The 23,855-nt window shown below is 40.8% G+C and overlaps 1 protein-coding gene and 1 long non-coding RNA gene across 8 annotated transcripts in view; one reads left to right on the forward strand and one right to left on the reverse strand.

Moving 5' to 3' along the window:
- TOM1L1 (target of myb1 like 1 membrane trafficking protein) overlaps window positions 1-14,308 on the reverse strand; it is a 37,081-nt gene extending 22,773 nt beyond the window's left edge. For 2 of the 7 annotated variants that reach the window (XM_063351658.1, XM_063351657.1), the window contains exons 1-2: window positions 1,754-1,908; window positions 1,468-1,552 (exon numbers count right to left, since the gene is read on the reverse strand). In XM_063351658.1, coding sequence (XP_063207728.1) covers window positions 1,468-1,552; window positions 1,754-1,811 — 143 coding nt within the window. In that variant the 5' untranslated portion in view covers window positions 1,812-1,908. The other 5 variants (XM_063351659.1, XM_063351661.1, XM_063351660.1 and 2 more) reach the window with 5 other exon arrangements.
- On the forward strand, window positions 1,916-23,635 carry LOC134523147 (uncharacterized). The gene is made up of 4 exons (XR_010073230.1): window positions 1,916-2,052; window positions 2,871-2,928; window positions 20,732-20,827; window positions 23,355-23,635. It is a non-coding gene; the product is annotated as an uncharacterized LOC134523147 (long non-coding RNA).
- Window positions 23,636-23,855: the final 220 nt, after the last annotated feature.

Here is a 23,855-nt window from a genome sequence, read left to right on the forward strand (position 1 = left end):
AAAAACAAGATGTCCTAAAGTCTCTTTAGGATCTCTCTAGAATCTAAGATGGAGCAATATGCATAAATGCAGTGTTTTAATAAGAAAAAAAGAAATCTTTGTTGAAAATATTTCAAAGCCAATGACATTAAATAGCTATTTACCATTACTGCATTTTTCAGTTTGAAATGTTGTCGTACTTCATCAGGAAAAACAAAGAGATTTCTCTATTTTTCTTAATCCTATGTCATACCAGTAGAGAATCTAGTGACAGATGGGAGCACGAGAGTGGAGAGGAAAACTTTCCCTTACAGAAAGCCGTACGATTACTATTCCACTCCTGCTTCTTGCTTCTCTCACTGAAGCATCTGGAAACACTCTGCTCAGGAGCTGGATATTGCATTAAAATAACCATTCGCCTAATTAGATACAGCAGTTTTGCTGTTCCTAGTATCCTGTTACAGACTGTGACTAGCAGTAGTTGCTTAGGAGGAAGTTATAACGAGTTCCTCTGTTAGCATAAGCTGCGCACAAGAGGAAACAGCTTATTAAAAAAAGCTCTGTTACATAGAAGCTCCACATAAAAACTAACACTGAAGGTCAAAGCATGGTGTTGCTTATGGCAATAACCAGAGGGGAGTTATTACTGACCTTCCAAGCTCTAAGAGCCACAGGTGAGAGTGTGGGATCCGTAAAAAATGAAAGGAAGGAAAAGCTGATATAAAAAAAGATACCTGTGCAGAAACTAAGGCATACCTCATTCTCCTACAGAAAGCTCTCCAGTCGGTGTGAAAACATGCCACTGCTAGCAGTGAGTTCTTGCAATGCAATGCTGAAGCAGATCTTACATGAGAACAAATTTTCTTTTCCCCTTTTTACAGGTGCGAACAAGGAAGCACAAAGCAGCAAGTGGCTGAGCAAACCAGAATGTGGCCATTCAGTCAAGAGGCCACCTCTGTCCCAGGAGTCCCAGGTACATATATTGATACAACAGATCCCACTGAACAGAAACCCAGCCATCGCTTCGCTCCTGCTGTGCGGTAGGTTGGTTGAGAAAATGCATGGTGGGGAACTGTGGTTAAGTTGAAAGCACACAGTTTTAAACAGCGTTGTAGGCAACCAAATGGGTTTTGCAGAGCACAAGGGCACTGACTGGCAGTGCAGGTTACACAAAATATGCCAGGCTCAAGTAAGAACCTATGTGATAACCTTTCTCTAGCGCTCGTCTATGGGATAGCGCCTACAAGTCTAATCCCTACGAGTCCTGATGGCTGAGTAAGGGGCGCAAACAGGCAAAACTCTTCCCTAAGAGCCAAAGATATCTGCTCCCTGCTGCTACTCACACTTGGGTAACTTTACATATGCGTCGTACGCCGCCTGCTACCTCTGAGACGAAAACCCGGCTGTTCTCCTTTCCCACAGGTGACGGCACGGGCCGACCCTCCGGCCCAGAGAGACCCCCGGGCCCACAGCCCCCGCCGCGCTCACCCCTCCTCCGTCGCGTTGATCACGTCGCAGATGTGCATGAACTGTCCCCACTCCTCCGTCTGCAGCGCTCCGCACGTCGCCCGGTCTGAAAGGGCAAGGGGAGCCGCCGTACAGCAACGCCCGGGGACCCCGCGGGCCGCCGAGCCCCGCCAGGCGGGAAGAGCGGGGAGGCGCCGTCCCGCCGCGCCCCTCACAGCCCGGGCAGCGAAGCGGGAAACGGCGGCGCCCGGCTCCCCTCAGGGGGGCGGCGGGACAGGGCGGGCGGCGGCGCCCCCTCGTTACTCACCGACCAGGCTGCCCACGGCGGTGCCGAAAGGGTCTTTCGGAGCCTTCCCGAAAGCCATGGCCGCTGCCGATAGAGTCGCGCGGCCTCTGAGGGGCGGCAGCCCCGTCCCGTCCCGTCCCGCCGGATCCGGCCGCTCCCCTCCCGCCCCGCTGGTCGCTCCCTTCCTGGGACTGGGGCGGAGCCGCCTCCAGGTGCCGTCGCGGCTCCTCGCTGCTGATCGCGGGCCAGGCCGAGCCGGGCTGGGCGGGCAGCGCCGCCCCCGCAGGACTACAGGGCTGCTGCGCCCGCGGAGCGGCAGGGTAAGTGCTAACGCGGGGCGGGGAGCGGCCCCGCTCGGCCCCAGGGCTGGGGCAGCCCGGCCCCTCACGGCTGTGCCCCACCGTCGGGTGGGCCCCGCGCCTCGGCCGCGGGCCCAGAGCGCCCCACTGAGTCCATCGCGTGGCCACGACCTCCTTTCCCTGCTCCTTGGCCAGTGTTTAACGTGTGACCCCCGGCTTATGGCAAACTCAGAGGTCCCTCAGCCATCTCCTAAATGGGGATTAATAGCTGAAACCACGAGAAACTTGGCCTTTCGTAAGGCAAAGCTCAGAACACCTGGGTCGAACCTACCGAGGGGCTCCAACGTGCCTGTTGGCACCTGTGAGTTGGAAATCTGTGTTTACTTCAGTGGAAAGGGGAAAAAAATACCTGCCTTGCAGCACTCACCCCATGGATCTGTTCAGTGACGCACGAGACCAATGGTAAGTTTGGTTTTCATGTATTTTGAAGAACTTTTTACAGCAGAACTGATTCAAAGGATCAGCTTTATAATACAAATGTTAAGACCTTCACTTCAGGTACAAGACCACAGAAAATCAGGGTTTTCAAAGGCAGCAAAATAGAATGTACACTTTTAAACTGATACCTGATGCAGTTTGCTGGTTGATTACACACAATTAATTCATTTTAAAAGATGACTGCAAACACAGCAAGAGTGACAACTTCTGCTACACCATACTGCACCCTGTATGCAGACGCAGACTTTAGTGCCTACCACCGTGAAATCACTGGGGCTGACCACTGCTCCTGCAACATTCATACCTGTTTTCTGAAACCCACGTTCTTTTCTGTTTCACAGATTTAACAGGAACATATGTAAAGATCTCAAAGAAACAGAGAAAAAAACCCTAGTGCACGTAAGTTACATTCATAGTCATCCTTTGTATTATGTAGGAACCACTAACACGTTCCTCTCGCCACATACACGTTTCCACGCGTGGGACTTTCTTGTTACAATTACTATCAATGACTTCCATTGTGTCACTTCATCACAAGTCTGAGTATCTCAGACCTATACAAAACTTGGGAACGAATGTGGCATGAATGAAAATTAAAACCTCTGCTGTAATTTTTGTTGACTGGGAGTTGTAATTATTTCAGTATCAAACAAATACGGAATCATATTAACTAGCATTTGAATACAGCTTAATCAGTCATACAGTCAGAACATGATATAACCAAATAAATTGTTTGCCTGACATTAGAATTTCATGAATTAACAAAGCTGTATTTGCACTGATTATGAGCGTTCTTCCTAGGATAAACTCATTTTACTTTCGCATTTTGAATAACTCTATGGCCCCATCTACTGGATGGTTTTAACATAAAGGCTGGAGAAGAACACTTTTGTGTACCTGCAAGTATCTCTAAAAAAACCAAGTTACTATGAGAACTTTTAGGCAAGTTGATCGTGTACAATGAATGTAGCAGCTAAGTCTTTTTCTTACTCTTTCTATAGTAAGTGGGCAGAGTTCCTCATACAGCTTGGTGAGGTTCCATTTGAGACTGTTTCTAATGAATGCACCTCAATTTTCCATGCTTCTGTTATTCTTGTCAATTGGTTATAAGCCAGACATCATCTGTCAAAACAGGAGTTTGTTTATTTATTCTTCGTTGCAGAAGAAGTCCTCTAAACTTAGGTGTTTATTTCATTTGCTCTTTTAATACCAAAACTGAAATAAGGGCCTATTTAAATTAGCCGTTGTTAAACCTGCAATTTGAGTCAGATCTTGTTTCAGAGAGTGTATTTTATTGAGCTACTCAGGGGAAAAAAATCTGATGAAGTCTTTTTTCATTGGAATTTACTGATTAAAGTTACTTATTGAAATCAGCTACTAGTCTAGATCTATGAACTCCTAGTGGGCTTCAGGTTCTGCTTGAAACAAGGCTGCCTGACTCTTCAGCCTTCTCTGGGCTGGAGTCCTTGCTATTTATGAGTCAGTGAGCAAAGAGTCCCAGGAGAGTCCTACTGCACTCTTTGCAATTTTACTATTATTGCAGATATAGTATTAATTATTACTATTAAGGGACATTTTCCGTCTCTTGCCAGCACACAATAGTATGTTATAAAAGGAAAGAAGGACGAGGCTAAATAATTTCTCTCTGCAAAATTTTGAAATGGGAGTCTTTAGTGGCATAGCTTGTCTGCCGCTTGAGCTAACATGTATTAGATCTACATAAGCAGGTTTCTCAATGTAATTTTATTTGTACTAGAGGTTTTGTTGATGTTGCTATGTCAATTAAAAATACAAAATCACATCCCTAATTGCTATAGCTATGCAAATATTGGTTCAACCTAGTTTTGCTAGTTTTAAAGTTCAGAGTTATATATAATTGATTTAGTTTTTTAAAAATCCCACCTTTACCTTAGTCGTCAGTCCTATTTTCAAGGAATCACATAGACACAACACATCGAGTGAAATACTTAAACAGCTGTCGTATTCATACACTGTTTTATGATACCGACTCGTACCTGCTGTTATTTGTTATATGAAAATTATAAACCATGGAGATGATTTTTGGTTTAGTTTAAAAACGAGAGAGATTCTTAAAAGATCATTATTCAGCAGAGATTAGGTGAGGAGTTGCAAAGTATTCCCTCCTCTATCTCCCAAGAGCTGTATTTACTCTCACAGCCTTTACCAGAAGTCTATTTTAGTGTGATTCTTCCTTGTTATCCAGTACAACAAAGATACAATCAGCGGGATTCTCACTGTAGCTCATTAGACCAGATGCTGGTTATGGCCTGTGCTGGTAGCTCAACTTGAACAAACAGCTAGAGGGCTAAATCAAATCCCTTCTGCATCATCTCCATTAGCTCATTGCCTTCAGATAACAGCAAACCTAATCAGGAGCTATTTAGGCAAATTAAATTAATGTTTGGGACCTGGTCTCACTAAGAATAAAGAGCTGTCCCCAAATATCTCTTTAAGTAATTACTGTTTTATTTTTTTTCAAATCCAAACCCCATTATGTTAGCAGCATATTTAATTTGGCTGTGTAGAAAAGGGGAACAAGCATCGCAGCAAAGGCGGGCGGTGTCTGAGGCCTGCAGAGGGCAATCTTGTTCAACGAATATCCTCATTTTTCATGCAGTGGCTACTCGAAGTGAAGGATGGTCTATCGAAAAGGCAATACCCTATCAGCCATATTGGGTTTTCTCATATACACGATGTGGTTCAGATGCAGCTCTTTAGCGTTACAATGCGTTCTTTTAATTTGAGATTAAAAAAAAATAATCTTGTATATGCAATGCAAAGATCTCAGAAGGCAGAGGAAGGTAAGAGATGTGGTAGTTTTCAGGACTGCCAAGTTGATGACAGGTTTTCTCACTCTCGGTTCTGTGCTACAATTCCTGGACCCCACAGCCTCAGCACGTGTCACTTCCCTGGGACTTTCACATGAAGTTGGACAATCTGTATTTCTCCCCCTTCTAAAATGCTGAGAATTCCAAGTGAAAAACATTTTTATTTTTTTTTAATAACACACTATGGGAGTCACAGCTAATTTGAAACTAAAACAACGTATACCTTCTTTTACATAAGGCTGAGTGTAAAATCTTTCAGAAACAAGTATTTTATATCTATTAGCTTTTTTTAATTTTTTAAAGATATTACACATTACCTCCCTCTGGGATTCTACCCTCATGATGTGTTGTTAATCCAAAAGCTTTCCTACCTCTCCTCCCTTTCAGGAAACAATCCTCCCTTTTCCCTGGATCAAGGCTGGAGATAAATATTCTGTCGTATATTTAGGAAACTTACCAAAGCCTTTTCTCAAGTTCACCTTCTCAAAGATGCATCATCCAGTTCCCCCAGCTTCTCTCCAGAGGCGTATTTTCTGTCAATAGAGTCTAGATTTAGAAAGAAACGATGAAATCGTTATTATACTGCAGAATATTGCAAGTCTTGACTCAACTTTCCTGTATGAGGTTAATTATTAAATATACCTTATCCACTGGTAGGTAGAATCCTCTGCTTGAATCTCACAGGAAGACTTAAGAAGAAACAAAAAACTTCCTGAATCTTAAATTGTAGATATTTTCCCCATGAATGGCATGCAACTTCTCTATATATATACACTACTGCATAAAGTGCAAGCTCAAAAGGGAAAATAAGGTATGAACTCACTAACTCAAGATTTACAGCAGACTAGCATATCATAACTTGGGAACCTCTCTATCATCTTCTCTGCAAAGGAAAATGGCAAATAATTGTTTCATATTTAAGCTAACAATGAATATGTGAATTGGCCAAACATCTCTTTACATTAGAGGTTATTTAAAGAAGTTTATTTCACAGAAGATCCTTTGTGAATTTGGACAGTAGTAAAACACAATTGTCCAATTAAAACAGGAATGCTTTCTGAGTTACCACGACACTTTTTGCCTCTGTGGTACACAGCAGGACACTCATATTACATACGGTATACATTATTGTGTGCTACAAGTTTAGTTTAATTTTGTTTTCATATTATTGAAGCTTATGATAAAAATCTTTCGTATTTCACTCTTAGCTGCAATACAAATTTCTTTGCCTTCAGTGAAAAAGTTTGAAAAATCCTGTGATATTAATTGGTGCACTTTTTAAAATTAAAGAAAGACTTGACAAGTGATGAGGTTTTCAGATGTTTTCATCTATAGGTGGGCTGAGATGTGATATGACAACAAATATTTTTGTCTACTGTTTTAAAACAAAACAAAAAGCAAAAAACAATCGCCAAATCCTTATGTATCAAGTATGTGGTATATGAATCCTTTCAAAATATGCAGGAATCAACCTGCATCAAGCTGATGTTTTCAGTACCCGAAACAACCTGGATTATTTGGACACCATTGCAATTATCAGTGTAGAAAGCAATCCAGGAAGAAACTAAAATCTTCAACTTTGCACATTAGCGGCAGGTATGGCCTTTACCAAGAAAGCTATTTTTCTCTTCCTGACACTCCCACTGCCACTTGAAGTGCAAAACAGCTCTAGGCAAGAGCTTTGTTCAGCACTGTTTCTTCTCATTTTCTTAGTATTTGGAGAATAGCAATAACTAAAAGCAGATCCTTTAAAAATACACATTTAAAGAAAATAGTTTTCAGGTACTGCATCCTGATTAAAGAATTTCAGCAATATTTGATTGCCCACAAATAGATGTACTGGCTACTGGAACAAATATCCAAAAGCTTCGTAGTTAAATCCTGGACTGGTAGCTCCGTGTCACCCACAGAGCCCTGGTTCAAATCCAAGCCTCCTCCAACTAATCTAATGCCATGCCGCTCACATGGCTATCTCCTGTCCTAATTAACCAGGAGTCTCAGCTGAGCTCTCTGCTGGATTTTAATTACAGAGTTATTAATTCATGGGGAAAAAATTGACAGATGTTTCAGGTTGGTCGTAGCAAATTAAAAGGCAGGTGCTTGGCATAAAAACTCAGAAATGATTAAACAAATGACTCATGGATGTTTAGCTGTTTTACAGTGAGCAGTGTACATAGTACCACTTAGTATATTGTAGCGCAGGGTGACTTCTCAGGATAAAAATAACAATAGCAACAGATTTTGCTCTGTCTAGTTTTTAAAGGTAAAGAAGCTTACAAATCTGTGTTCTTAATTTTGTTTATAGCCTTTGCTGGGTTCATTTTACTCCTCTTCCTTCTAAAAATAAAATCTACTATTTTCTTAGGTTTTTAGTTTTAAAAAAATTGTGTGATGCCAAAGTAAATGAAGGAACTACTTGGATACTATAATTATCGTTACTCAAACTGAGTATATATATAACATGAAGTAAAAGATTAATTTCCATCTCTCATAAGGGACAACAAATGTTGTCATAATTTTACTAATAACTTCAATCTCTTGACAAAGCAGCTTAGAAGAATGTTAGCTCACATCAAATAAATGCGTTATAGGAAACACAGGCACGGCCTGAAAAGCTACCAAGGTCAGGATTTTAGGGAAAGCAAGAAGCAGCCAGTGCCGTGATTTTGAGCTCTCCATCAGTTACGCTCTTCCACAGGAGCCTTTATCCGAGGTCTCAGCAAGTCTCATCTATCACGAAGTCTCTTAGTTGAACTGAGGAAACAGTCTTTCAGTAGACAGTTCGTTATTAAAGAGGGTCATTTGGATATGGGTTCTCTGTCCCTGATTTGTTTTTTTTTCTGTTAGGGAAGGAAATGTTACAATGTTTGTATGTTTTTATTTGTTTTATTTAAACTGAACACACCTATGAGCTATTTTGTACCATATAAAAAATGACAAAGTATTTTGCCCATGTTAGGATTTCCCTAGTGGTTTTGTTGGCTTTTTTCTTTAACAAAAGGACAGTTCAAACTACACTTCTCGTCCAAGTCAATCAAAAAAATTTTCAAAGCCAAAAAACATTAGCTTTCATTTTGAGAATGCAGAACCAGATATGCTGACAATTTCAGAACTAGAATTGAATGAAAACAGATTCCCAGGAACAGTTTTGATATGACAAATCAGTATTTGCTTATCAGAGGGGTTTTGTTGGAAAAATCCCCCCCCAGGTGTAGATTTTACCACACGTTCATTGCTTCAGAGCTAACAGAAAGTTAAAAAAGAAAACAAAACATCTTTCCAATAGTGGAGACAGAGCTATGGGGACCTACCAAAAGGCCCACTTGAAAGGCAGTGATTTTCCTACTGTGGAAGACGTAGAGAAAATTTTGCCAACTTGTTAAATGGAAAGACTCGGCTATATATCCACCTGTTAATAGAAGAAACAAATAAATGCAGATTTTAATGCCATAACTCAATGAAAGCTGAAAAATATCTTTCCCTGTTGCTAAGGGAGGCAAACGTTCATCTGGTTTCTTAGCCTGAACACAGAAATAAAGTGTGCCCATGTTTGGACTGAGCCCCCTTCTGAGGAAGAAATTATTCAGATTTCTTTTACTTCCACCGCACTTCTGCGTGGTTAGTGACTGCTCTCCAACATGCGTGGCTCTGACCTACGGGCTCTCTGCACAGTTGGTGCTCATAGATTAATGCACGTGGCCTAAATGGAGATTTATGGCATTGTCACCTCTGTGTCATGCTGAGCCTCAAGTACTGTGGAGCAGGAGAATCGCACACATTTCTCATGGAGTTCAGACTCTTAGTTTGCATTGCAGTTCACTGGGTTTTGCAGCACGTATATAAACGGAACAGGTTGTACAGCGACCTGTCGTGGAGCGTGAGCTCACTGTAATTAAGTTCAGTAAGGAAAGCAATTGCAGAAGGTACACCCCCTGTATCAGGATGGAGCAGGGTGAAATTATTGCTTGTTGCTCTGAAACTTAAGGTAAAAATCTCTGAATCTCTGCTCAAAACAGCTGTAAACCTCAAAATATACTTGCTGCTTTGGCTGCTTCTCCATACCGATGTTTTTGGCAAACATTTCTCTGCAGTACATTTTACCCAGGGAGCTGGTGCACTGGCATTTGCAAGACCATGCAGCTACCAGTAATTTAATGCTATGTGAAACAATTCTCATTATGTCTAAAAGGTACAGTTCACACACTGCAGGAATCCCACTGATATTTCCAAAACCAGAGAACAGTTTTGGATGCACTGGGCATGCTCACTCTAACAGACAGCACATGTTCTGTAGGCAAACTGGAAATTTCAGCTTGTCTGTACTTGAGTTTGTCAACAATATAGGAATTTTTTACTGAAATATTTAATACACTAGAAGAGTATAAAAATTATTTGAACTATTTGTGGTGAAGACAGCTGTGAGGAAGAGCCTCCAAGAACTGCTTTTTCTACCACGATCAATATGTCAGAGGTCTTCTCATACACCATTACACCAAGTCTGTTGGTGCTTACTAATGTGGTTAGTTTTGAAAACAAACAAGAGTTCTTCCATCTTTTCTGCTAATTTAGGACACTCATTTATCCTTGCAATGACATTCATTTATGTGCACTCCCTACTTCTGATCTTGTGAGCAGAAAGACCACTAAACTGTACACATAGCTCTGCTTGAAAAGATGCATGAAATTCAGAGCTGAACTATACTTTTGACCTCTCAGCTTAGGTCAGCTTATGGTTGGAAGAACCATAAGCCTTGGCTTTGCACTGATGCTTTCTGAAAACCATCGCTGAATTACAGCATGAAAGCAGTCTTTGTGAAACCAGGCTAGGATGCAGGAGACCTGAACTGGGTCCCTGCTCAGTCCTGGTCTGTGTTTGTTCCGGCTGACCACTGAACAGCAGCCCTGGCAGGGAGGAGAAGGGACGTGGGTATTTGCATCGCCTATAGAAGCAGGTATCAGAGGTCATAGGGAGAGGCAAAGGCAGCAACTCATTAGACACATGCTGGATGGTGCAAACGCCTGCTCAGGACCACCAGTTTGGACAGGAGTTCCCTGCCTGAACAATCCCCGTTACAGAGACAGGGATGCATAGCAGAGTTCATGCTGATTTTGGTAGGGACTTTGTGCAGTTTAACAGCACATACAATGTACAAGGAAAATATGCCAGCTGCAGAGCTGTAATTGTTTCAGCCTTTTCTGCTTGTCTTGTACAGAAGGAGCACTTTAAGACGGCCGGAGCTCTCCTGTGCATGCTTCATTCTATGCAAAGCCTAATGCCAGGAGTTATCAATAGTTCGGTGCAAGTTTTTCTCATCACTAAGGACAATGCTTGGCTCCCACTAACACACTTGAGAAATCATTGTCTTTTGGTAGTCCTACTTAAAGGAGCTTTTGAAACCCAGCAATAAGTAACTCATCCATATATTGCCCCACTTCTCTCAAAGTGAGATTTTGTGTCAGAAAACGTTCCTGAATAGTCAAAGTGGATACCAATACCTGTCCTTGGTCAGACGTGAAGAGGGGGAGAAGATGAGGCTGGAGAAAATGCTGTCAACATCAAAAGTAACAGAGAGCAAATAGCTTTTCAGTTTGTGCTGAGATGTCGTTTGACAAAGCAGTATCCTGTAGGTGGGAAGCGTTAAAAACTTGTTTTCTGATGTACTACACGCATGCTTACACACCCGTCTTCCTTAGATACTTGTCCTGTGGTAATTTTGCTGAATTTGCCCAAAAACATTTCTCTAATTTCACAGAAGGCCTACCATACATTTCTCATTTGATTTAATATTTTCTCCTGCTTGTTTCTCATTTTCTTTTGGCCTCTAAAATTGTTGCCAGGCCCATTTTTCCACCCTTTCTTATGACAGATTGTTCCCTAAAACGTTTTCCATCCACTTATACCTGGAACTGTGTCCACAATAAAGATTTCTTCCATTATGAACCGAAAAACAAAGCTACAGAAAGGGCGCTGACATCACCGCTAACTTGACCATTTGCTTACAGAGCATCTACATCCAGTATTTGCTTTGCTGCTATGAAGGTGCCTGTTCTGCAGTCTTGCCTGCGGGGTAGACCTTTATGGTTTGTCTCATCTCCATAGAATGGCCCCCCAGCCAGCTCTGCCTGTATGGATCGGAGATCAGGCTATTAACTCTGAAGTGCTCAGACCTTCACCCCATCCTCACTTGTAGTGCACTCTGGCACTCAAACTCTCAGCAGTTATAAATGACAGCATCTATTAATTTTAGCTACTTATATGGTCCCCATTGCTACCGTAACTGAATGCTTTATACTCCTTAATGCATTTACCTTCCAATTCCATATTGAGGTCGTGAAGCAACAATAGAAAGGTTAAATGTTAGAATCATTAATTTCTCTGAAGTCTCTCTTCTGATGCCCAATTCCAGAGATCTGGTGCTTGAAACATGCTCTCAGCTGTGGCTTGACCGGAGCCTGTCCACAAAGGCTTTTATCATGGCTGTACTTAATAGCTGGGCTCCTAATTCTTGCCTGTCTTCAGGAGCAGCAAGAAACTAGGTGCTCCGCTCTTGATGTAAGCAGTACCAGAGGATTCTTATTGGGAATATCATAGAATTGGCTTCCTAAAGGCACACAGAAATTATGTGAGGATGCTAAGGAGCATTCCATGTAATGAGCCTTGCTGTCCTTAACGCATCATGTAGGAAGTCTGAGCATTGTCAGGATTCAAACTTTGTTCAATGCCTGTAAACCCTTTTTTTTTTTTTTCATCTAGAAATACAGAATTTGCCCAAGGTTTCACAAGAGATTGGTGGTAAATTAGGGAATTGAGCCTAAGCCTCTTATATCTTAGAGTAGCAGCCTAACTGTTGCTTTCAGAAGAGCTTCACTACATTACACCAGCTAAGTGTCTGGCTCAATCACTATTCTGTGGATTACCAGAGGGCAGATTAATTTGAGGCTATTGAATTTTTAAAACACAAAATAAATACCTGCTACAAGCACTTAACAGGTTTCTCCTAGCAAGGTTTTGAGGAATTTCCAACAGTCTTAATTCTGTATCTATATATATGCACAGAAATTGGCAGTACGTGTACCTACATAGTAGCAGAGCAAAGCCTCATAACATTACTTAAGGTTAATGAAAAGCAATGTCGTTCCTGACATCCCAGATAAATTATGTTTTCCATTGCTATACATAAATGCACTGAAATATAGTTAGCGTTTCATCTGCTAGGCAAGAATAACCTCAGCCCCTTTCAATTTGGAATTCTCTAACCACCCATGGACGATAAGATATTGTGCATTTACCATCAATTTTCTGATTTTGTGGGGAATGAGGGCTGAAAGCAAGGCAGACAGAGCCTCTCATGCAGTACCTTGTTACTTATAATTTCTTTACTGTGAGTTCGTGCCTACCCCTCAGCTGAGCCAGATCCATATTTAGCTGTATCCGATAATACAACACTCACACCTCAAGGTCACTAGCTCTAAATTGGTGCTCGCTTTTTAACTGGTCTCGCATGAATGGTAATAAGCTTCAAGTATTGCTTAGTCTTAGCTTTGATTCAGTTAACAGTGCACCATTATCTTGCGAACAGGGTACTTGAGCTGCCGTTAGACTCCCGCTGTTCCTGTTGCTCAAATCAATCGCAGAAAATATGCAATATTCTGCAATATTGTCAGCAGACTTCTGAATATAGATGTATGTTTACCTACACATGAGGAAAGTGATCACAAGTTTCTCAGTGTTTCACATTAGTTCTAGTTTTTTAGTAAATCCTGTGCAAATGGAATACAGACATAATAAAGGAAATCAATTCTATTGCCACAACCTGAAACAGCAATGCGATGGTAATAGGTGCAATGGCATAGATGCAGTGCAGAGCACTCTGGCAGGCCGCCATCCTGAGACTGCAGCCATGGAAGACAGAAAAATCTTTCCTTTGCTTTTCTTTCAGTCCTTTTATTTCTGAGGCCTAAAGGCAAGCCCCATAAAATACAGCTAATTAAACCTGTGATCTTTAACCATTGTGTGGCTGATGCAGCCTTCATACACAGTGAAGCTGCAACAAGTAACATCCTAATAACCTGCTAGTATTCATTAACAACTGTTAGGGGGAATTGGTTTCAAAGCCTCTCTGTTTAACACAGACCAAGACCTTTACATCTGCATACTCAAAACTATTTTAAAGAACCCAGCTCAACTGCAAAGTGAAAGAGCTAAACCCGATGAGGAAACTGTAATGACCTTTGCTGGTATATAGTTTGCCTTGCCCGAGGATGTTTAACTTCGTGGTTCAGTCAGTCATTTTGGACAATTCACAGTTTGGCAAGCCCTTCGTAATTTCCCTCGTTCTTATGAACATTGTTAATATTTAATATTCAGCTATCAGTTGAGTCGATCTTTATTCCCCTGTAATTTTTTTCAGTTCTTTCTATATTTCTAATAACTGATTGTAAATATACATTCTACAGCATGACTGATTTTATATTTTTAGCCAGAAAATCTTAGTGCTTACCCCTTTGCTTTTCAAAAGGAAACTTATTAGGGGTTTCTTTTTGATTAGGACCACAATGTTGTCAATCAAACCTCTACAAATAAACAGCCATTCAGTATTCTTGCTACATTCCGGAATAAAAATGTTTTACTTAATGTATACTTTATCTAATGCAAAATATATTATTTCCAGTCAATCCACATTTCTGTAGCTGATTGGCATAACTATAATCCCATTGAGCAGCACATCCTCCTTCTCTTTTAATGCATAGGGAGTAGCACCACGTATAGGCACATCTGACTCATAATCAGACATGATATTTAACACACAAAAATTCCTTACCAGGGCTCTCTTAAATCAGAGGTAGCACAGTGCAGGTTATAAAACCAGGATGAAGGAGCCAGGACTCTTGGGATCTTGCTCCTGGCTTTATGGCTGGCTTGCTGTGGTCTCAGGGGAAAAAAGAAAAAGAAAAAAAATATCACTCACCTCTATGTTGTAATTTATTCATCTGAAAAAATGAGATAACTTCATTGATCTACCTCACAGGCACTGTGAGAGACTTCAATAATATTTGTGAAACTATAGAGTGATCTCATGGCAAGAAGTGTCCTAACAGAGCCCAAATGTCAAAGATTGCTTTCAAATCAGGCAGGTATGGGAGCGAGTGAAAAGTATGTACCAAACTGACACGGATGGTCCTGTAGTTATTTCCACTATGATGTCTCTCTTATTGTTTCATCTCTTTTATAGCCTATTTCATGGCCTATTTTGATGAGTTAGCATTGCCTAATACTTTATTTTTCCCCTCCAAAATTTCATGTGTCCTCCTCAGCCCTGTTCACATTTTTTCCTCACAAACTGCTCATGAATTGCCTTGGCAGTAAGACCGTAAAGTGATAAGTACTCTTAGAATATGGCTTATGGTTCACTGGACATCAGCAAACGCTGTCAAAGCTGATAACCTTCAGCTGGGAAGGTAACAGTAGTTTCACTTGTGCAATCATTAACCTACTGTACTGCACGTGTTATAGTTTTATAGAGTGGAGCCAGGCTAACAGCTTGGCAAAGACAGCCTAGGCCACTGTCATGAAATTTTATTCATGAAGGTGACCACTGGCCATGAAATTCGAGTACCCAGATAATTGTGGTATCATACATCGAGAAAAACAATCACCTTTTAAAGCAGCTCGGTGTGGAACTGGGAGAGTTATCCAGATACACCCCCTCGGCCTGCAGGAGTGGATGGCTCAGACATTAGACTAGGACAGGAGACTAAAGGATCACTACTATTATAAAATACATAAAAACATGGACAACCACGACTGCTGTCCATCTCTGTCTTTCTGCAGCATGCAAAAGAACTAAGTAGATTGATCTCAGAAGTTTAATACCATGCTGTGCATTGAACCGAAGCCTCTTAGATGCAGTAAAAAAGTACTGTTATATCACTAGCTGCTTTCCTTAGATAGCCATTTTTTTCATAAGGCATTAAATACCTACTTACCTTAAGCATGTGGCTAAATCTTATTAAAACCCACTGAGTTTAGGCGTATGCTTAAATGATTTAGTAACTTACATCCTTAAATGAAAAAAAATAACCTGTTTGTTCTGCTGCTTTATCTGTATATCTGTGCAAGCTGTACGTGGTAAAAGAACAACCGCCCCATAAATACAAACAGCAAAATGAACTAAATTTCTTCTAGGATGAACAGATTGATCTAATACTATATTTTTTTAGAACTTTCTGACGATACCAGATGCTGCTGCTGACTAGCAGGTCTATTCCAGGAAGGCACAAATCTGCTGTGCAAAAATAAGTGCAGAGTAACAGTGACATGTCCTTTCATGGACTCCTGCTGGAATTCAAATCTAGTGGAAGATTTACTACTGTGCACAGTGGGCCAGTACACAGTGATAGAAATCCCTGATATTTCTTGCATGTTTAGAATTTATTGCAGATTGAACCATTTTGATTAATACGCATTCGGGAAAGAAGTCATTTCCAAATGCTTTATTTGTGTGAACAATGTTAGTACATGTGAAGACACCCTCAACTCTTTCTCAGAATCACAGCAAGACCTTTTGGCTGTCCTTTCCCTTTCCTTTCTGTCCCACAGGGTGACACCCACTCTGGAGTTCTGTGTAGCCCCTCTTTCCACTGCGGCACAGCAGCAACATAGCACTCAAAGGGCTTGGGCACACACCTACTGCCACTCCCTACAGCTGTGAATTTTTTCCCATTTATATTGATTTTTGGTTATGCCTACTTGTATTTTTTTAATAGAAAGTAAGTATATGGAGTAAGCGATGCGGTATTTTCCACCTGCTTTCAGGCCTTGTTAATGTCTGTCTTTAGGTGCTAATGATGATTTTAGCCTCTAGCTTTTAAGGAATAAGAACCAATTAAAATTTATCAAATGCTCAACACTTCTCTGTCCTCTGAATGTTGTTTGAAAACAACTTATTTTTTATTTCAAAACAAATTTCCATTTAGAAAACCTTGTATTTATGATCAGAAAATTGCTAGAATTAAAAGTAACACTTCAAATTGACCCTATTCCATGAGAGACATGAAAGTGCTCCAAATCAGAAACAAACTCTGTTTCCCTGTTGGAAAACAAGGATTCTAAAAATCAGTCAACATGGGGATCTGTACATGTGCAGGGCCAGCCTGGCTTTAGAATTGGGAGAGATCCTCGCTGCATCTACAGCCCGCCCTGAGAAGTAAGCCTGAAGCATATGCCAGATGACGCCAGATGCAGCTTATGTGTTGCTTTTGGGACTTGAGCTGGCATCTTTATGCAGAGCTGTGCAGGTCTGTGTGTGTGGAACAGAGCGGGTCAGAGATCTCTGATGCACCATGTAAACAGACCCAAGACATCTGTATCTTTATCTTGACTCTAGAGAGCTAATTTGATGAAGAAACAACTGAAATGGCCAAGAAGCAGAAACACGTGTGGGACTGGACATGGTTTTCAGTCTTGTTTTAGTAGTTAGTGTTGCTCAAAGCAAGATTTGCAGTATATTAACCATTACTTGCTAAGGGCAACTGGATTTGCTCACCTGGTGGGGATTTTATGTCAAGACCAAGTTATTTCAGGCTTCAGTAACTGTGTGTTTCCTTTAGAATGTTTGCACTATATTGGTTACCTGTTTTTCTTAATATTCCCTACACAGTCACAGAGCTGTGGGACCGGGAGGGTGGAGGAGAGGAAAACTCCACAAGTTGAAAGGAGCTGGAGACTGTATTCACGTTACCACATTTTCCCTGTGGCACAGCGAGTGCTCTATTTCTGACTCCCATCTCTTGGTACTTACTGAAGAAACAAACCATGCCTGTGAGATTTTAGTCATGTAATTTAGTGCAGTACTGAAAATTTCTAAGGTGAGGAAAATGGTATGAGGATCTCTAGAGAAGAGGACACAACGGGAGCTGAAGCTGCAAGAGGCTGCAGGGGCCGCAGGGACAGACTTTGAGACTAGGCTGGCAAAAATCCACTTACAGTGACAAGTTTAAACTGCACTAAACAAAGTGGGAGCTCTTCCAGTTCTAGCCTAGAGACGGACCATAGGGGCAGACACTTGTTTTCCCCTTGGCAGAAGATTAATATTGATTCTGTTTTACCTCTGGATTTAGTTCTGCAGAATTACTGAAAGGGCAAATTCAGCCTCACTAGAGCAACAAGAAGAATTTAGCAACAGAGTTAATACAGAAAGATAATGAAAGATCAAACTGTTTCAAGTTTTAAATTTATTTGAAGCACATACCAAATTTTTATCTAACCTACAATATCCCACAAACACAAGCAAAACCTCCCTGAATAATTTCTAGATGATTGCATAGAAAAAAATGTATTCAACAGGAGAAAAATAAGGTCAGACACATCTGGAGAATTCAAGATGGAAAGGAACCATCTCTTGATTTTGTAAGAAAGACTAGAAACATTGCATTTAATTTCAGACCTACTTGTTTCAGTCAATTCTGCTTTTCTTCTATGCACATCCCTTCCTCTGAGGGCTTTCCTGCTAAGTCTGCATCAGCAGCTTGGGTTTAAGTTTGCATCAAGCTGGTTTTTATAGTAGTAAGCACACTTGGAAGCTACAAAGACACAGTGTGTTTCTTGCTGCCCTTCTTATCAGTCACAAAAAATGGTTTATAGCTTCACTTTAAAAAAAATAAATCAGTACAGGCTCTAACCAGTGCAGGGCTTAAAAAGGAATGAAGTGATTCTATTCCATAGTTTTGGCACATAACCTAGTTGTGAGTCAGGTAAGCTGAAAAATTACTACATCTCAATTTTTTGAAAATGTTTTAAATGACTTATTGAGACTTTAGCCTTCAGTCTCAGCAAATTTGAAAGCTGCTGTGTTAAATTATCCACGTAACACAGGATGTGCTGAATTAATTTCATATTAGAACACAAGTTCTATTATTGATGGGGCTACAGACCCTCAGGCTGACCCTTTTACTTGCTCCAAAATCTAATTCATGTTGCCCTGAAATTTAATTTGCCACACGGAGGCAATGGATAAAGTAAGTATTCCAAATTTGGGCTAATGTATTTTAAAGATCCTGGTATTTCTTTTCCATAATCCCAAGAAAAACACACAGCAAAATATAACAAAACCCACTGCTAACACTGACACCAAAGTTACTATTTTTTTTTTTTTGCATACATTTAGGTAATGTACCTGGGGTTTTCATTTCACATGGATCCCCAGACTCTGAAGAGGTCTTCTGCAAGATTCACGTTCAACTACAACTAGACAAAAGTAATAAAACCTGGAACATCAGATTCTGTTACTAATTTCTTTTCTATAAGCAGTGTGGTTTGTATTGCTGCAGAGAAGAATCTAGTCAGCCAAATCTTTGACAGTGCTTGCCCATTATTTAGAGCTTGCCCCTGTAGCAGAACGGTTGTTAAAAATGTTTTTTTCCTGGGAACTGGCACACATTAGACTCCTTTCATATGTTTTGTTGCTTTCTCTATTAGGATTAACCTTCTCAAATATCCACCTCTCTCACATCCATCAGATGGCTTGCTTTCCATGGCCCAATTTTATTTTTTTTCCCTACCATTCATCGATGCGGATTTCAGCTCAGCTCTTGCCAAGCACAGCTGCCATTCTCACATAATACTAATGCCACTTCGGGAGGGAGCTCAAAACGCCTAGCATTTTGCCTGTGTGCCTTGCTTGCTTGCTTTACTTTCTTCCTTCCATTCACCCACTGATCCATTCACACACACACAGACTTTTAGCTTTACAGAGAAAACACAGTTTTAGCATGGACAGGAATAAAGTCTATATAATCACTAAAAGGGGACTAGGAACCAGAAGTTTTAGAAGGCAGGCCTGAAATCGGAGCCTGTGGAGTATTAATGGCATTGAGCTTGGTACCTGCGCTCCCACCTGTTCAGTAGAGACAGACGGGCAGCTCTAGCAGGAGATGCAAAACGCCTGTGAGATAGTACTTAAGCAACTTCTGAATCCTGAAGACTTAAGCCAGCATTCGCCTCTTCACAAACCTTTCTTTGCAGAAATCATGAGTGCAGTCGATAAAATTTGTCCTAGGTAAAATTTCTTCTGTAGATAAACCAGAGGGGAAGGCAGGGTTAATTTTATTGCCTTAAGACACAGAAATTCTCTTATTCTTTTCAATAACATTTCAGTTGTCTGGGGCTATTAAATACTACTCACAGCTGCTCTTGCACTGATTCTTCGGAAAGTGGTGTTGGAGACGCTTGGCTTGTGCCGAGGCAGTCACATCAGTGTTTGCAGACAGGGCAGGAGTTTGCCCTTCTAACCTACGCTTCCGCTTGATGACGGTGGTAGAATGCGGATCACTATTAGCCAGACAATTTGCATATATCCCTCATTATCTCTTTTTCTAATTGTGATAAATCCTCCTTAAATTAGCTTTAAAATGCCAGTGCCTTATACGTTCCCTGTTCCTGTTTTGTCTCACGGGATTATGATGTTCTTCCAGCACCAAGAATTACTACTTAATAACATGGCTATTTAACCAAGATTAAAGCGAAGGCTTGTAGGGATCATGTGCACATTAATATTATTATAAACAGATCCCTCTCCAGAAATATCATGAAATTTGCAGAGGACCACTGTGTCAACAGAATCATAGAGGGTAATCTTTTGTGGTGCTTCATGTAGGGAAGATGTCTTGGCTTGAATACTCTTTGTAATTTAAAAAAAGGATTATAAATCCAAGCAGCAGCAGTACCAAGCAATTAATGAAATTACTCTTTTGGGAGGGCTCAGTGTACACTTTTAAGTATGTTGAAAATTAGCCACAACTCCTTAAGGAGTCTACTTGGAACAAAAGCCAAATTTAAATCCTGAAGTTAATATAATAATGTGGAATAAATCTTGAGACTGCTAGTCCACAAGTTCCCTCAACTCATTTGTTTTGGTTTGGTTTTTAATATTTAAAGTTAGCATTTTACCTTGTGCACGTGTTTCTTTATCTCTTTATTACATTTAGTTTAATATTTTATTCCTCCTAATATTGTTTCAAATCTAATACGTTTAAATATCATAACCTCCCTAGGTGATGGCAGATAACAGAGAAGTGGGCTGAATGCAACACAAGATCCAGTTCAAAGCAGCCAGGCACAGTCTTGTGTTGCTCCAAGCAACAGCGGCCATGTCACCAGATGATACCTTTTCAGAGAACAGTGGGAAGTTTTTGGGTGTCCCTGGGAAGAGCTGTTCTGCAGCATCACTCTAAACTGCTTGAGTAGCATTTACTGTGGGACAACAGAGAAAAATCCAGGATTTTTTTTAAACCAAATTCAGGAACGGTCATTTGGAATTCGTGGTGCTTACTGACCTTTTGAAACCGTTCCCCAGGTAGCTACAGGAGGATTTAACAAGCAGATCTGGATGGAGCTGTGCTGGTGCCCGAGAACCTTACTGTCATCAGAGCACTTTTCTGCCTCTCAGGAGGTAAGGGTTTCTGCTCCTGTATCCATGAAGATGCCCTGTGACAACCATACAGAACTCTTCCAAACATCATTAAAGAAGGATACTTTTTAGAAAAAAGATAAAATTCTTTGTGTCTTTTCCTTTTCCTGTTTGGCTTATAATGTCTTAACTACAATAGACTGGCCACTTTCCAGTGCTTCATTAAAATGTGTCTCTGTGTTTCATTAACATCTGTCAGACATGGTTTATTCTCTTTTCTTTCATCCTGCCTCCGGAGAGCACCATGTGAGACATGGAGCGCTCTTTTTTATTTTCACAGGGTGCATGTGGTTTTGGTTTTTCTTGTTGTTTTTTTTTTGTTGTTGTTGGTTTTTTTTACCCACTGCTCGGCATTCGGTGAAGAAGAGTAATTCAGAGATACCTGGTGGGTTTTGATAGGGAAGATGGAAAGGTCTCTGGTAATCATTTACTCTTAGTACTTTGCTTTGCAGCCTCAGATCAGTAGCCAAAAAAGCTCTGCCTCCTGCACCAAAGAGGCGAAATTGCCTTGCATCAGAGGAGGACAGATTCACTCAGGTGGAAATTCACAAATTCACTCTCAGGTCCAGGAGCTCAGGATATTTTGCAAGTCATAACATTGTCCTGCAGCAGTAAAACTAAATATTTTTATGGCTGTTGGAAAAAGCTGGATGTAGTGATGTAACATCATAAAGGTAAATAACACAGCAGTGCAAAGCCAACTTCAGGTAGAGAATTGGACCCTGTCTAGACTGATATTCTTCACTTAAACAGCAGAATTTTGTTCGTTTCCAGTGCTACTGACAATGAACTTTGTTTGGCTTAGGAAAGACAGAGAATTTTTTGCCTAATATCAGATGTTCATCCATATGCCAAGGGCCGAACACCCTTCCAAAACCGATCAAGCAGCATTTGTATTTATTAAGAGCTTAATTTACCAGTTACTGAAGTCTATTTTTTACTTTTATAATGTTGAGTATTGCTTTTACACACCTAAGGATGTTGCGTCTCCATTTGACAAAGCTGATGAATGTTTGACTGGTTGAAAACCGGAGGTTGCTGTCACAGGCCGAGAGAACGTGTGAATTGCACGTCTGTCTTTGGCTATGCTGGAAGTCGCAGCCCTGTGTTTAAGAAATACCTTGTTTAGACTGAGGAGTGTAAAGAGAAGGGCCTTAGAACAGAGAGGTAAGGTTGAAAGGAAATGGGTATATTTAACTGAGTATTGAGCACGACAAAATAAACTGCTTACCGAAAGCAAGGCCTGGAAAGACGTGCAGCCCCCACATGGGCTGTGGTAACCTCCTCCCTTGGCCAAGGAAGGCATTAAGGAAGCATGTGCCTTCTCTAGGGAAGGTCATTGCAAGCTATGGTGGCTTTCACCACAGAGCAAAAAATAAATTTAAAAAAAGCCAAATCATTATTGTTTTCTATCTTTCCTTGACTAATTTAGGTCTGTGACAGATCCAAGTAGTCTTTCTTTTTTCTGATTACTATCTCAAATCCCCAAAAGGCTAGAGAACCGAACAACTGGTGTAGGTGGTGGGTTTTGTGCTAGAGATTGTTTCACTATATAAACCAGGGTGAAATTATCTTGCAGTATTTCAGACTATGACCTTTCAAGTAGACAGACCCAATGATTTTCAGTCAGTGCTCCCTCTGCTTGATTTAGAAGCCCATTCAGAAGGTAAAAAGGCCGGTTCATTGTGGCAACTCATTATTCGACTGTGCTGCTACATCCTGATAGATAACAAATCTGACCTTTGCTACAGAAATAGCTTGTTGTGGGCAGTAAATGTTCACTTTGAGTGACACCACGAATGCTAACTCTCCTGGAGACAAAGCCAGCGTGGGGGCAGAATGTGCAGTCAATGCTCCATCTTGAGATGCTCACTGAAAACCTGTATGAGAAACTTGTGACGTCTTCCCATTTCAATGGACAGGACTGAGCCCACGAGCCTCAGGCCTTACTTTAGTGTCCTGGGAATACTGAAAAGCCCACAGAACAAACCATAAGTTACTTAATTTTTGTTTAAAGAAGTGGTGATCAGTTGAAATGAAAAAAATACACTGAGCTCCCTCTTAGATCTAGAAATGCATTGGCCACATTCTTGGTGTCAGTATTAAAACTGTGCTCTTGAAATTCTGGCTGCAGCTGATGATGGTGAGCACTTAAAAGTGGAGCTGTAACTGCATGGTGAATTCACCCCTAAAAAAGATGTGCTAATAGGTTTACGAGGAATGCATTAATTATGGCAACGTTCAGTGGATCACTATTCAGAAAATTAATTCCAAGCATAAAAACTGATTCTTGATGTTATTCATCACATCAGTTTTATTCTAATGTCATCTGACGTGGTATAATGAGATATTATTTGTTCTCAGGACTTTTTTTTTTTCCCCAAAAGTCAGGAAATTGAACAAAAAGTTTGGATAATCCACTTTGCATAGTTTCAATAATATTTTCCAATACCCATCAGAGTCCAGAACATAGAAGCTCACAAAAAATGTTTCTCTGTGTCTCATGCAGCACACTCTACTAAATCAAGGTACTTCCAAATGAAAACAACCAAAAACCCTGCTGAAGCCTGACCATACACCCCCTCGTCACCTGCAAGAACCGATAGGCCAGAGATCCGGCTCTCCGGCTGCAGCACGCGCTGCCCACCGTTGTCCACAGATGGCAGTAACGATGGTGATGAGACCTGCAGACCTCTTGCTACTTCCCGAAAGTTTCTTTGTTAGTGAATATTGACATCACTTCAGCAATTATCTAAATCCCTATGTACAGAAAGTCATCAGCAAATTAAAGATTCTCCTAAAAGAATGGTCTTCGGCATTTTTGAAATAATTATTGCTTTTCACTCTTTAAGGCTTGTGTGATTATTGAAAGTTTTTTGACCACAATTCCGCTTCAGATGATCTTTTCAATGACACGTGTCAATGGTCTCTATCTTGTTATACCAGCTGAAGACCTGGTCAAATCGTGTTCTTCTTGCTCCACCCTTTAGGCAATTCTTTTATTTTTAAC

This window comes from Chroicocephalus ridibundus, chromosome 14 (assembly GCF_963924245.1).
Source record: "Chroicocephalus ridibundus chromosome 14, bChrRid1.1, whole genome shotgun sequence".
Taxonomy (NCBI): Eukaryota; Metazoa; Chordata; class Aves; order Charadriiformes; family Laridae; genus Chroicocephalus; species Chroicocephalus ridibundus.